The 15,898-nt window shown below is 45.6% G+C and overlaps 1 protein-coding gene across 7 annotated transcripts in view; it reads right to left on the reverse strand.

Moving 5' to 3' along the window:
* The window catches only part of PDE1B (phosphodiesterase 1B), a 464,528-nt gene that overhangs the window by 19,975 nt on the left and 428,655 nt on the right, over window positions 1–15,898 (reverse strand). For all 7 annotated transcript variants that reach the window (XM_077297904.1, XM_077297903.1, XM_077297906.1 and 4 more), the window contains one exon: window positions 362–482. In XM_077297904.1, coding sequence (XP_077154019.1) covers window positions 362–482 — 121 coding nt within the window. The remainder of the gene's footprint in view (window positions 1–361; window positions 483–15,898) is intronic.

Here is a 15,898-nt window from a genome sequence, read left to right on the forward strand (position 1 = left end):
GCCATCCAGGTATGTCCGCACAGGCCACCATTAGTACTTGCCAGTCCTTGCTTCTTAGTGTTTTGCCACTACTCTTTTGTATGTGTCTTCCCATATATAGTTAACCTGTCAGTCAAGCATTTTCTGCTCATATAGTTGAGGGCCACACAAAATGGCATCGCAGGACACAGATTGTGCACCACTGCCCTTTTTAATCCTGTTTTGTTTTAGTTTACAAGTAAAAAAGAGAAAAATATGAAATGTGAAAATTGGGCAGTAAAGGAAATTTTGACACAGCAGAATCCCCCAAAAATTGAGAAAACTTAATTCACAGGAAGCATAAGTGAATAGACTTTTACTACTATGCTGCGGTTACTTTTACCTGTCTGAAGAACTCCTCCATTAGGGCTTTGGTCCACCGTGCATGCACTTTCCACTGCTTGGTGGGGTGGCTTATATCAGCTGCATGAAGTAGTAGGGAGAGAGCCTTTGCTTTGTCAACACTGCAAATAAATAATAAGAAGGATCACAACATATAAAATCAAGGAGTGCACTCAGCCTACCAACACTGGCGTCACGGGTTTACTGCGACAGAGAGGAGCCAAAAGACCGCAGCACAGGGGTTAATCTGATCAGCGGAGAGCTCATGGAAGCTTTCCTGCATTAAGGCTATCAGCTGTTCACTGTTAGCCATTTCATCTCCTATGTAATCTGGACCCTGGCAAGAACTCATTGCCAGAGCTAGCTTATGTTACATGGTTAGGAGATGGTGGTTTGTGGTTGTTGTTTGGGAAGGTGTTTGGTGGATTTACTTGAGACTGTTGCTGGGTTTTCGGTGTGTGCTAATTCCCCTCCTTCTCGTACTTTGGTTTTACCCCATCCACCACTCCTCGGTGTTTACCTCTGTTGTTTGTGTGAGTATATTTGTAGGATTGGTATTTTCCTTTATCCCTGTTTGTATTACCTTGTTAGTCTGGTTGGTGTATTACAGTGCACTACTACTCCCCTCTACCCTGGTTCGAGGAAGGGTACAGACTGAGGGCAGATTCAGGAGCTAAGGCAAGGTACATGGCCCCGGCGTCTTCACCATCAGAAGCAATCTGGAGAACAGGGAGAGCAAAAGCACCTCTAGCAGTAGTGACAGGGAAGGTGCCCCTGGTCCCGGATAACAGACTCATGACAATTGAGCCTTTATGAGCAGTAATGAGGGTCTCCTCCAATACTATTTATCTGATGGCTCAACTTAGTCACAGCCGAGCAATACAAAATGGGCTAGCTGCACTTTTAAGCAAGGCCATTTTTTTTTTACACTTTCATTTTTGTCTCCCCTTATTCCCCAGAGGATTAACTTATTAATTTTTCTGGTCAATTAAGCTGGAGGGGGGCTTGTTTTTTTTTGTAGCTGTGAATGATACCATTCACTTTATGTACTCAAAAAGAGGGAAACATTTCCAAGTGTGGTGAAATGGTGAAAAAAGTGGCATTCATTGTGTGGTAAAAACAGCCTGGCACCAATATTCTTCAGATCAATACATCAATAGCAAACTTGTTTAGTTTTTTTTTAAATGATTTTAGTGGTTAAAAAATTCAGCCCTGAGAAGAATCCAGTAAGCGAAACTCTGAGTCAGGTGGTTCAACTTCTGTTTGGATATGATTTTATATGCAATTTGAGTGTTAACTATTTTAAGTATAATAATATCCTTTATGGGGAAGGTGACTGTTCATAGGTCATCACTCTAGGACAGTGTTTCCCAAACTCCAGTCCTCACTGACCCCACAGGTCATGTTCTCAGGATTTCCTTAGTATTGCACAAGTGGTGGAAGTTTCATCAAGCCCTCAGGAATTCTCTCACCTATACAACACTATCCTGAAAACATGATCTGTGGGGTCTGTGAGGACTGGAGTTTGGGAAACACTGTCCTAGAGTGATGACCTATGAACAGTATTATCACCTGCATGTAATCTCTAAAGAGAGTGTGAATTTGTACAATCATCTTGTCAAAGTTCATATGTAGTGGAAGAAACTGGAAAACTTGCAACCTGTTCCCATTTTTTTCATTGAATTTGCTATTGATTGCTATACCTATACCTACACTTTTGATAGAGAGAGAGAGAGAGAGAGAGAGAGAACTATGTTTTGTTTGATATTAAAACAAGATCTGAACTTTGCAAAGAAAGAAAAATAGGGTTGTGTTACCATTTGTTTGTGTTTCTTAAACTCATAGATTCTTTATTTTTCTGTGCAAAGAGCAATTTGAGGGCTTGTATTTTTTGTGTCTCGATATGCCATTTTATTGATGAACTTTTGGTGTAATTATAACGTTCTATCATTTTTACTGCATTTTTGGCAAAGAGGATATAACAAAAACGGCAATCCTAGTTTTCCGTATTTGGATAGTTAAATTTACATTTTAATTTTACGGACGGACACAGAATACCCAATATGTATATTTTTGATTTTGGAAAAGGGGGGTGATCGAAACTTTTACATTTTATTATTTCTTTAAAATTAGTTTTTACCTTACTTTTTAGTTCCCCTAGGGAACTTGAAACTGTGATAATGTGTACTATAGACTACAATACCGTAGTAACAATACAGTGTATAGTACAACTTTGTAGTCCTGTATTATATATAAAAACAAGCTCTTCTATGAAGCCCTCAGTAATTGGCAGCATCAAGGCCACTGTTAGGGGCAGGTAGACCAGGCAGCTGCCTAGGGCCACTGCTCCTCCAGGGGCCCCAGCCAGTGGTGTGCCATTAATAGCAGCAGTCCACACGGCCACTATGGGGCCCTTGAATATGAGAGGCTCGGCGCTGTCCCCCCTGCATTGCACATTCAACTTACTGGCATCATAGATGTCAATACAGTTGAAAGCAGTGATGGAGGAAGGACCATCAGATGACGATCCCTCTCCCATCACTACCCATCTGCCTCTGACTCAGCGTGTGCCAGCTGGAGCTGATGAGATGCTCTGCAGAAGCCAGAGCAGAGGGGGAACGAGGAGGTGAGGTAAGTATTGTGTGTGTGGGTAGGCTGTGTTATATAGTGTGGGCATGTGTGGGGAGGGGTCTGAACTATACTGTGTGGGGGGGCTGCATTAAACTGTGTGTGTGGGGGATGCATTATACTGTGTTTGTGGGGCTGCACTATATTGTGTGTGAGGGGACTGTATTAAACTGTGTGTGTGGGGGATGCACTATACTGTGTTTGTGGGGCTGCATTATACTGTGTGTGGGGGGCTGCATTATACTGTGTATGTTTGTGGGGGGGCTAAATTATACTGTGTGTGAGAGGCTAAATTATGCTGTGTGGGGGGCTACATTATACTGTGTGTGTGGGGGGCTGCATTATACTCTTTGTGGGGGCTGCATTATACTGTGTGTGAGGGTGTGAGGGGCTGCATTATACTCTGTGTGGGGGGCTGCATTATACTGTGTATGTTTGTGGGGGGGCTAAATTATACTGTGTGTGAGAGGCTAAATTATGCTGTGGGGGGCAGAATTATACTGTGTGTGGGGGGTTACATTATACTGTGTGTGGGGGTTGCATTATACACTGAGGGGGCTGCATTATACTCTGAGGGGGCTGCATTATACTGTATGTGTGTGGGGCTGTATTATACTCGGAGGGGGCTGCATTCTGATCTATAAGGGACTTATACTCTACAATGAGGGGCTACATTACACTGTGTGTGTGGGGCTGCATTATACTCTATGAGGGGGGCAACATTATACTCTATGAGGGGGGCTGCAGTATACTCTACGAGGGGACTGCAGTATACTCAATGAGGGGGCTGCAGTATACTCTGGGGGGGTCTACATTATACTCTGAGGGGGCTGCATTATACTCTATCAAGGACTATGGGGAGTGCTTTATACTATATGTACTATATGCGACCTGCGTTATACTGTATCAAGGACTATCTATCCCCATCATTCTTCCTCAGCTGGTGTAAAGAGGTCGGGAAACAAGCATCGAACGACTTGAATATTGTTGATCATGCTCGTTTAGCGACCTGAACTCAGCACCTGTAAATACAACCGAAATATTTCTGTGTGATGGTGCAATATGTGAGCATTTGGGGCCCCACTTTAAACTTTTGCCCATGGCTCCACTTTGTCTAAAACCGGCCCTGGGAAGCATTAAGGGTCTTGCATAAGCATCTATGCCATGGCAATCTCAATGCAAAACATGATAACTTAGTGGAGGGGTGAAGGATGCCAGTATGCCTGTGACCCAACTATATACAGTGGGGCAAAAAAGTATTTAGTCAGTCAGCAAAAGTGCAAGTTCCACCACTTAAAAAGATGAGAGGCGTCTGTAATTTACATCATAGGTAGACCTCAACTGTGGGAGACAAACTGAGAAAAAAAAATCCAGAAAATCACGTTGTCTGTTTTTTTAACATTTTATTTGCATATTATGGTGGAAAATAAGTATTTGGTCAGAAACAAAATTTAATCTCAATACTTTCTAATATATCCTTTGTTGGCAATGACAGATGTCAAACGTTTTCTGTAAGTCTTCACAAGGTTCCCACACACTGTTGTTGGTATGTTGGCCCATTCCTCCATGCAGATCTCCTCTAGAGCAGTGATGTTTTTGACTTTTCGCTTGGCAACACGGACTTTCAACTCCCTCCAAAGGTTTTCTATAGGGTTGAGATCTGGAGACTGGCTAGGCCACTCCAGGACCTTGAAATGCTTCTTACGAAGCCACTCCTTCATTGCCCTGGCGGTGTGCTTTGGATCATTGTCATGTTGAAAGACCCAGCCACGTTTCATCTTCAATGCCCTTGCTGATGGAAGGAGGTTTGCACTCAATATCTCACGATACATGGCCCCATTCATTCTTTCAAGTACCCGGATCAGTCGTCCTGGCCCCTTTGCAGAGAAGCAGCCCCAAAGCATGATGTTTCCACCACCATGCTTTACAGTATGTATGGTGTTTGATGGATGCAACTCAGTATTCTTTTTCCTCCAAACAGTTCCAGTTTGGTTTCATCAGACCATAGGACATTCTCCCAAAATTCCTCTGGATCATCCAAATGCTCTCTAGCAAACTTCAGACGGGCCCGGACATGTACTGGCTTAAGCAGTGGGACACGTCTGGCACTGCAGGATCTGAGTCCATGGTGGCGTAGTGTGTTACTTATGGTAGGCCTTGTTACACTGGTCCCAGCTCTCTGCAGTTCATTCACTAGGTCCCCCCGCGTGGTTCTGGTATTTTTGCTCACCGTTCTTGTGATCATTCTGACCCCACGGGGTGGGATTTTGCGTGGAGCCCCAGATCGAGGGAGATTATCAGTGGTCTTGTATGTCTTCCATTTTCTAATTATTGCTCCCACTGTTGATTTCTTCACTCCTGCTGGTTGGCTATTGCAGATTCAGTCTTCCCAGCCTGGTGCAGGGCTACAATTTTGTTTCTGGTGTCCTTTGACAGCTCTTTGGTCTTCACCATAGTGGAGTTTGGAGTCAGACTGTTTGAGGGTGTGCACGGGTGTCTTTTTATACTGATAACAAGTTTAAACAGGTGCCATTACTACAGGTAATGAGTGGAGGAAAGAGGAGACTCTTAAAGAAGAAGTTACAGGTCTGTGAGAGCCAGAAATCTTGATTGTTTGTTTCTGACTAGGGTTGAGCGACTTTCATTTTTTTAAGATCGAGTAGGGTTTTGGGAAACCCGATTTTGTCCAGAGTCGAGTCGAGTGCAGTCGGCCGATTATCGCTAAAAGTCGGGGATCGACCGAAACACGAAACCCAATGCAAGTCAATGGGGAAGCATAGTCGGCAGTGAGTGGAGGCCAGGAAAACACCTACAGTGCCCATTTTAATGCCAAAAACATCCATTCTTGTTTCTGAAGCTTGCCAATCTTAATTAACTGTATAATAATAGTTGGGCATAGGGAATTGGGGGAAAGTTGTGGGGGGAGTAGGGCTGGCTCAAGTTTTTCGTGGGCCCAGGAAATGCGGACTACGTCACGGCGGTGTTGCAGGGAAAGGTAAGTATTTAAAAGTTGCAAGTGCTGTGATCCTGAGCAAGCAGGGGGGGGCCCACTCGTTCGCATTGCCACTGGCACAGGGCCCCTCAAAGTACGGCGGTGTGTTTGCATGGCGGGGGCGCCTCCCACCAGCAGCGACACTTTTGCGTACTCTGAGGGGCCCTGTGCCAGTGACGTCGCCAACGAGTATGCCCCCCCACCTGATGAAGGAACCTGCACTTTCATCTGCACCTTCCTCTTTGTCCCTGTGTAAGGTGGTATAACATGCGGGAAGGGGAACCTTACTTTCAGCAGGGACAGATTCTGGCTGTGTAGAGTACAAGGGGAATGTAGTGGTCTAGGTCAATGTACCAGCAGACTCATTTAGCAGTGGCTGGGCAATGGGCAGGATGAGGAGGAAACAGATATAGGGCCAAAGAATAAAGTAGGCTACATGCAGTTCAAAATTGGTAACAGGACTAAACAGGCGGCATTGCTTTGTTCAGTGGAGTAGCAAACCCAAGAGCAGCAGACACTGTTTCAAGGGCCTAACCACACTAGTAGGCCAAATGCAGTTTAATATCTGATAGTATAGGGCGAAAGCCAGAATGTGGAAGCTCAGCTTTGTTCAGTTGAGGACAACACCAGGGAGGGGCAGACACCTTTAGTAGGCCGGAAAAGCCTATTGCATTTTTTAAAATGGTAATTTGGAGCAGAAGGTTGAAGCTCAGCTTTATTTAGTTGAGGGCAACACCAGGGAGGGGCAGAAGCCGTTAGTAGGCCCTAAACACCATTTTTTTTTTTAAAACCACTTAATGAGAGCCGGAAGGTTGAAGCTCAGCTTTATTTAGTTGAGGACAACACCAGGCAGGGGCACACAGACAGACACCTTTAGTAGGCCGGAAAAGCCTATTGCATTTTTCAAAATGGTAATTTGGAGCAGAAGGTTGAAGCTCAGCTTTATTTAGTTGAGGGCAACACCAGGCAGGGGCACACAGACAGACACCTTTAGTAGGCCGGAAAAGCCTATTGCATTTTTTAAAATGGTAATTTGGAGCAGAAGGTTGAAGCTCAGCTTTATTTAGTTGAGGACAACACCAGGCAGGGGCACACAGACAGACACCTTTAGTAGGCCGGAAAAGCCTATTGCATTTTTCAAAATGGTAATTTGGAGCAGAAGGTTGAAGCTCAGCTTTATTTAGTTGAGGGCAACACCAGGGAGGGGCAGAAGCCGTTAGTAGGCCCTAACCACCATTTTTTTTTTTTAAAACCACTTAATGAGAGCCGGAAGGTTGAAGCTCAGCTTTATTTAGTTGAGGACAACACCAGGGAGGGGCAGAAGCCGTTAGTAGGCCCTAACCACCATTTTTTTTTTTAAAACCACTTAATGAGAGCCGGAAGGTTGAAGCTCAGCTTTATTTAGTTGAGGACAACACCAGGGAGGGGCAGAAGCCGTTAGTAGGCCCTAACCACCATTTTTTTTTTAAAAACCACTTAATGAGAGCCGGAAGGTTGAAGCTCAGCTTTATTTAGTTGAGGACAACACCAGGCAGGGGCACACAGACAGACACCTTTAGTAGGCCGGAAAAGCCTATTGCATTTTTCAAAATGGTAATTTGGAGCAGAAGGTTGAAGCTCAGCTTTATTTAGTTGAGGGCAACACCAGGCAGGGGCACACAGACAGACACCTTTAGTAGGCCGGAAAAGCCTATTGCATTTTTTAAAATGGTAATTTGGAGCAGAAGGTTGAAGCTCAGCTTTATTTAGTTGAGGACAACACCAGGCAGGGGCACACAGACAGACACCTTTAGTAGGCCGGAAAAGCCTATTGCATTTTTCAAAATGGTAATTTGGAGCAGAAGGTTGAAGCTCAGCTTTATTTAGTTGAGGGCAACACCAGGGAGGGGCAGAAGCCGTTAGTAGGCCCTAACCACCATTTTTTTTTTTTAAAACCACTTAATGAGAGCCGGAAGGTTGAAGCTCAGCTTTATTTAGTTGAGGACAACACCAGGGAGGGGCAGAAGCCGTTAGTAGGCCCTAACCACCATTTTTTTTTTTTAAACCACTTAATGAGAGCCGGAAGGTTGAAGCTCAGCTTTATTTAGTTGAGGACAACACCAGGGAGGGGCAGAAGCCGTTAGTAGGCCCTAACCACCATTTTTTTTTTAAAAACCACTTAATGAGAGCCGGAAGGTTGAAGCTCAGCTTTATTTAGTTGAGGACAACACCAGGCAGGGGCACACAGACAGACACCTTTAGTAGGCCGGAAAAGCCTATTGCATTTTTCAAAATGGTAATTTGGAGCAGAAGGTTGAAGCTCAGCTTTATTTAGTTGAGGGCAACACCAGGGAGGGGCAGAAGCCGTTAGTAGGCCCTAACCACCATTTTTTTTTTTTAAAACCACTTAATGAGATCCGGAAGGTTGAAGCTCAGCTTTATTTAGTTGAGGGCAACACCAGGGAGGGGCAGAAGCCGTTAGTAGGCCCTAACCACCATTTTTTTTTTTTAAAACCACTTAATGAGAGCCGGAAGTTTGAAGCTCAGCTTTATTTAGTTGAGGACAACACCAGGCAGGGGCACACAGACAGACACCTTTAGTAGGCCGGAAAAGCCTATTGCATTTTTCAAAATGGTAATTTGGAGCAGAAGGTTGAAGCTCAGCTTTATTTAGTTGAGGGCAACACCAGGCAGGGGCACACAGACAGACACCTTTAGTAGGCCGGAAAAGCCTATTGCATTTTTCAAAATGGTAATTTGGAGCAGAAGGTTGAAGCTCAGCTTTATTTAGTTGAGGGCAACACCAGGGAGGGGCAGAAGCCGTTAGTAGGCCCTAACCAAAGTTGAAGGCCAAATGCAGTTTAATTTCTGATACTATAGGCCGAAAGCCAGAAGGTGGAAGCTCCGATTTAGACAGTGGAGGACAATTTGAATTAGGGACTGCAGACAGACTTAGTAGGCTGTCCCCTGTGGACCATGCATCCACCACATTAACCCATTGCGCCGTAATGGACACGTAATCTTCCGTGGCCATGCCTACAGGTCCATGCGTCTGTTGTCAGGTGCACCTTTGTACTCACAGATTGCCAGAGTGCATGGACAATGCGGTCTTCTACATGCTGGTGGAGGGTTGGGATGGCTTTTCTCGCAAAAGAAGTGTCGACTGGTTAGCTTGTAGCGTGGTACAGCGTAGTCCATCATGGCCTTATTAATAGTAAATAAAATATATAACTAGGCTCTATGAACTTTTAAATAGGTTCCAGGGGTACACGGGCAGCATTGGTGTGGTCAGTGGAGGAGTATTGCAAGTAGGGGCTGCAGACAGGCTATCAAAGGCCTAAAATAACAAACAGTAGGCAGTCATGGCAGTTTTACATCGGTTACATGGATACACAGGCAGGCACTCCAGGCAGCATTGTGGTCAGTGGAGGAGTATTGCAAGTAGGGGCCGCAGACAGGCTATCAAAGGCCTAAAATAACAAACAATAGGCTCATTGCAGTTTTACAGCGGTTACATGGATAGACGGGCAGGCAGCTTGGTGGTGAGTGGAGGAGTATTTAAAGTAGGGACCGCAGACAGGCTTCAAAGGCCTAACATAAGAAAATGGGCTGGCTGTAGGCACTTTATAATTGGTTCCAGGGGTACACGGGCAGCAGTGGTCTGGTCAGTGGAGGAGTATTTAAAGTAGGGACCGCAGACAGGCTATCAAAGGCCTAAAATAACAAACAATAGGCTTATGGCAGTTTTACAGCGGTTACATGGATACACGGGCAGGCAGCTTGGTGGTGAGTGGAGGAGTATTTAAAGTAGGGACCGCAGACAGGCTATCAAAGGCCTAACATAACAAACAATAGGCTCATGGCAGTTTTACAGCGGTTACATGGATACACGGGCAGGCAGCTTGGTGGTCAGTGGAGGAGTATTTAAAGTAGGGACCGCAGACAGGCTTCAAAGGCCTAACATAAGAAAATGGGCTGGCTGTAGGCACTTTATAATTGGTTCCAGGGGTACACGGGCAGCAGTGGTCTGGTCAGTGGAGGACTAGTGGAAGGAGGGACCGCAGACAGGCTTCAAAGGCCTAAAATAACAAACAATAGGCTCATGGCAGCTTTACAGCGGTTACATGGATACACAGGCAGCTTGGTGGTGAGTGGAGGAGTAGTGCAAGGAGTGTCTGTCCCAGTACTCCCAAAATATAAATAGATGTTAATGTCTCGCAAAACAACCACAACAAAAAAAAAAGGTGGCATACTTAGGTACAGGGGTGGGCTCATCTACTGAGTTTCTGACATAGTAATTTGGCAGTAACTATTTAATGGTGCCAATATAGGACACAGACACAGACTACTTTAAGTTGCATCATAGATGTCTACAAATTTGTATTGTCAGTGCCAGACATTGAATGATGTCAGCGAATAGACTAAAGATTGGTGGAGCTGTGCGACATAATTTTGGACGTGGTAGAGCACATTTTGAGCTGGGGTAGGGGGGAACTCTCTTGAGGCCGGCGGGACCGCCCCAGGGCCCCTCATGTTACAACGGTGTGTCTGACGTTGGGTGCGCACCACCACCGCCAGAGACACTACATTGTACTATGAGGGACCCAGTAGCAATGCCGTCAACCAAAAGCGAGCACACCCACCTCTTCAGACAAACAGCAGTCTCACGGGTGCTTGCGCCAAGTCGCGATACCACGGCCCCGTGTGGGGAGTTTTGCCATTTAGGGAGGTGTAAACATGTCGTATGCTGTACAATCAGCTGCAGCAAATTAGACATTAGAAAAGTAATTCACAGGCAAGAGCTTTTCATAGGAAAGCTAGGTGTCGGCCGGGCAAGGTGGGGCAAAAGATTTCGAAATCCAGTTGTGGTTCATTTTAATGAATGTTAGATCGTCAACATTTTGGGTAGCCAGACGAGTCCTTTTTTCGGTTAATATTGAACCTGCAGCACTGAATACTCTTTCTGATAGGACACTTGCTGCCGGGCAAGCAAGCTCCTGCAATGCATATTCTGCCAATTCTGGCCAGGTGTCTAATTTGGAGGCCCAGTAATCAAATGGGAATGACGGTTGAGGGAGAACATCGATAAGGGATGAAAAATAGTTAGTAACCATACTGGACAAATGTTGTCTCCTGTCACTTTCAATTGATGCAGCAGTACCTGTCCTGTCTGCGGTCATAGCAAAATCACTCCACAACCTGGTCAGAAAACCCCTCTGTCCAACGCCACTTCTGATGTGTGCACCCCTAACACTCCTAGTCTGCTGCCCCCTGGAGCTCGTGTGAGAACGATCACGTGCGCTGTGTGCTGGGAATGCCTGAAGCAAACGGTCAACAAGAGTTGATTGTTTGGTTGCTAATATTAGTTCCAAGTTCTCATGTGGCATAATATTTTGCAATTTGCCTTTATAGCGTGGATCAAGGAGGCAGGCCAACCAGTAATCGTCATCGTTCATCATTTTCGTAATGCGTGTGTCCCTTTTTAGGATACGTAAGGCATAATCCGCCATGTGGGCCAAAGTTCCAGTTGTCAAATCTCCGGTTGTGATTGGTTGAGGGGCAGTTGCAGGCAAATCTACGTCACTTGTGTCCCTCAAAAAACCAGAACCCGGCCGTGACACGCAACCAATTTCCTGTGCCCCCGGGAAAGGTTCGGCATTAAAAATATACTCATCCCCATCATCCTCCTCGTCCTCCACCTCCTCTTCGCCCGCTACCTCGTCCTGTACACTGCCCTGACCAGACAATGGCTGACTGTCATCAAGGCTTTCCTCTTCCTCTGGTGCAGACGCCTGCTCCTTTATGTGCGTCAAACTTTGCATCAGCAGACGCATTAGGGGGATGCTCATGCTTATTACGGCGTTGTCTGCACTAACCAGCCGTGTGCATTCCTCAAAACACTGAAGGACTTGACACATGTCTTGTATCTTAGACCACTGCACACCTGACAACTCCATGTCTGCCATCCTACTGCCTGCCCGTGTATCCTCCCACAAATAAATAACAGCACGCCTCTGTTCGCACAGTCTCTGAAGCATGTGCAGTGTTGAGTTCCACCTTGTTGCAACGTCTATGATTAGGCGATGCTGGGGAAGGTTCAAAGACCGCTGATAGGTCTGCATACGGCTGGCGTGTACAGGCGAACGTCGGATATGTGAGCAAAGTGCACGCACTTTGAGGAGCAGGTCGGAGAACCCAGGATAAGTTTTCAATAAGCACTGCACCACCAGGTTTAAGGTGTGAGCCAGGCAAGGAATGTGTTTCAGTTGGGAAAGGGAGATGGCAGCCATGAAATTCCTTCCGTTATCACTCACTACCTTGCCTGCCTCAAGATCTACTGTGCCCAGCCACGACTGTGTTTCTTGTTGCAAGAACTCGGACAGAACTTCCGCGGTGTGTCTGTTGTCGCCCAAGCACTTCATAGCCAATACAGCCTGCTGACGCTTGGCAGTAGCTGGCCCATAATGGGACAACTGGTGTGCAACAGTGTCATCTGCCGATGGAGTGGTTGGCAGACTGCGTTCTGTGGAAGAGCTGTAGCTTCTGCAGGAGGACGAGGAGGAGGAGGAGGAGGGGGTGCGAACGCCTACAGCCAACTGTTTCCTAGACCGTGGGCTAGGCACAACTGTCCCTAAATTGATGTCGCCTGTGGACCCTGCATCCACCACATTCACCCAGTGTGCCGTGATGGACACATAACGTCCCTGGCCATGCCTACTGGTCCATGCATCTGTAGTCAGGTGCACCTTTGTACTCACAGATTGCCTGAGTGCATGGACGATGCGCTGTTTAACATGCTGGTGCAGGGCTGGGATGGCTTTTCTGGAAAAAAAGTGTCGACTGGGTAGCTCGTATCGTGGTTCAGCGTACTCCATCAGGGCTTTGAAAGCTTCGCTTTCAACTAACCGGTAGGGCATCATCTCTAACGAGATTAGTCTAGCTATGTGGGCGTTAAAACCCTGTGTACGCGGATGCGAGGATAAGTACTTCCTTTTTCTAACCAGAGTCTCATGTAGGGTGAGCTGGACTGGAGAGCTGGAGATCGTGGAACTTTCGGGTGTGCCGGTGTACATGGCAGACTGAGAGACGGTTGGAGACGGTATTGTTTCCGCCGGTGCCCTAGATGCAATATTTCCTCCTACAAAACTGGTGATTCCCTGACCCTGACTGCTTTTGGCTGGCAAAGAAACCTGCACAGATACTGCCGGTGGTGCGGAAAATGGTGGCCTTACAGTGACGGAAGGGATGTTGCGTTGCTGACTAGCTTCATTGGCCGAGGGTGCTACAACCTTGAGGGACGTTTGGTAGTTAGTCCAGGCTTGAAAATGCATGGTGGTTAAGTGTCTATGCATGCAACTAGTATTTAGACTTTTCAGATTCTGACCTCTGCTTAAGCTAGTTGAACATTTTTGACAGATGACTTTGCGCTGATCAGTTGGATGTTGTTTAAAAAAATGCCAGACTGCACTCTTCCTAGACTCGGATCCCTTTTCAGGGATTGCAGACTGAGCTTTAACCGGATGGCAACGCTGTGCTCCAACAGGTTTTGGCTTTGACACGCGTTTTGGGCCAGATACGGGCCCGGCAGATGGAACCTGTTGCGATGTTGATGCCTGCTGCGGCCCCTCCTCCACCTCCGCTTCTGAACTACTGCCGCCTGCACCCTGTTCCCGCAATGGCTGCCAATCGGGGTCAATAACTGGGTCATCTATTACCTCCTCTTCGAGCTCGTGTGCAACTTCGTCTGTGTCACTGTGTCGGTCGGTGGTATAGCGTTCGTGGCGGGGCAACATAGTCTCATCAGGGTCTGATTGTGGATCTGTACCCTGAGAGGGCAATGTGGTGGTCTGAGTCAAAGGAGCAGCATAGTACTCTGGCTGTGGCTGTGCATCAGTGCACTCCATGTCAGAATATACTTGTAATGGGCATGGCCTGTTAAATGTTTCACTTTCTAAGCCAGGGACGGTATGTGTAAAGAGCTCCATGGAGTGACCCGTTGTGTCGCCTGCTGCATCCTTCTCTCTTGTTGTAGTTTTTGCTGAGGAGGACAAGGAAGCGACTTGTCCCTGACCGTGAACATCCACAAGCGACGCGCTGCTTTTACATTTACCAGTTTCGGAAGAGGAGGCAAAAGAGCTAGAGGCTGAGTCTGCAATGTAAGCCAAAACTTGCTGTTGCTGCTCCGCCTTTAAAAGCGGTTTTCCTACTCCCAGAAAAGAGAGCGTTCGAGGCCTTGTGTAGCCTGACGACGAAACTGGCTCCACAGCTCCAGACTTAGGTGGAATATTTTTATCCCCACGACCACCTGATGCTCCACTACCACTACCATCATTACCAGCTGACAATGAACGCCCACGACGACCTCTTGCACCAGACTTCCTCATTGTTTTAAAATCTTAACCAAAGTAACTTTATTTGTTGCTGTCAAACAACTTACACGGTGAGCTATAACTTCAGTATGATTTCAATATCCCTTAACAGGTTGGTGAGACCACAAGGAAAATCAGGCACAATGTTACACACTCTGTTTTCTGTGGCACAAAATCACAGAGATGACACACACGCAGGACTGTCACTCAAGCACTAATGTCAATATTAATCTCCCACCTAATTTATGTATTTTTTTTTTTCAGGGAGACTTTAGAAACCAAATAATAAGAAAAAAAATAAATAAATAAATAGGCTTTCTATAGCCCACTGAATGAGAGATAGCACACACAGCAGTGGCACACAAGCCCTGACTGAGGCCAATATTTTTCTCCCACTGATTGATGTAGTGTTTTTGTGTTGAGGTAGAATTTAGAACACAAATCACGGAAAAAATAAATAGGCTTTCTATGGCCCACTGAATGAAAGGGAGAGAGGTGGCACACCCAGGAGTCAAGACTGGCACACAAGCTGAAAGGGCAATATTACTCTCCCACTGTTTTTTGTATGTTTTTTTTTTTTTTTCAGGGAGACTTTAGAAACCAAATAATATTAAAAAAACCAAAAAAAAAATAGCCTTTCTATGGCCCACTGAATGAGAGAGAGAGGTGGCACACCCAGGAGTCAAGACTGGCACACAAGCTGAAAGGGCAATATTACTCTCCCACTGTTTTTTTATGTATTTTTTGTTTTTTAAGGGAGACTTTAGAAACCCAATAATATTTTAAAAAAAAAATAAATAGGCTTTCTATGGCCCACTGAATGAAAGGGAGAGAGGTGGCACACCCAGGAGTCAAGACTGGCACACAAGCTGAAAGGGCAATATTACTCTCCCACTGTTTTTTGTATGTTTTTTTTTTTTTTTTCAGGGAGACTTTAGAAACCAAATAATATTAAAAAAACCAAAACAAAAATAGCCTTTCTATGGCCCACTGAATGAGAGAGAGAGGTGGCACACCCAGGAGTCAAGACTGGCACACAAGCTGAAAGGGCAATATTACTCTCCCACTGTTTTTTTATGTATTTTTTGTTTTTTAAGGGAGACTTTAGAAACCCAATAATATTTAAAAAAAAAAATAAATAGGCTTTCTATGGCCCACTGAATGAAAGGGAGAGAGGTGGCACACCCAGGAGTCAAGACTGGCACACAAGCTGAAAGGGCAATATTACTCTCCCACTGTTTTTTTATGTATTTTTTGTTTTTTAAGGGAGACTTTAGAAACCCAATAATATTTAAAAAAAAAAATAAATAGCCTTTCTATGGCCCACTGAATGAGAGAGAGAGGTGGCACACCCAGGAGTCAAGACTGGCACACAAGCTGAAAGGGCATTATTACTCTCCCACTGTTTTTTTATGTATTTTTTGTTTTTTAAGGGAGACTTTAGAAACCCAATAATATTTAAAAAAAAAAATAAATAGGCTTTCTATGGCCCACTGAATGAAAGGGAGAGAGGTGGCACACCCAGGAGTCAAGACTGGCACACAAGCTGAAAGGGCAATATTACTCTCCC

This window comes from Ranitomeya variabilis, chromosome 3 (genome assembly GCF_051348905.1).
Source record: "Ranitomeya variabilis isolate aRanVar5 chromosome 3, aRanVar5.hap1, whole genome shotgun sequence".
NCBI lineage: Eukaryota > Metazoa > Chordata > Amphibia > Anura > Dendrobatidae > Ranitomeya > Ranitomeya variabilis.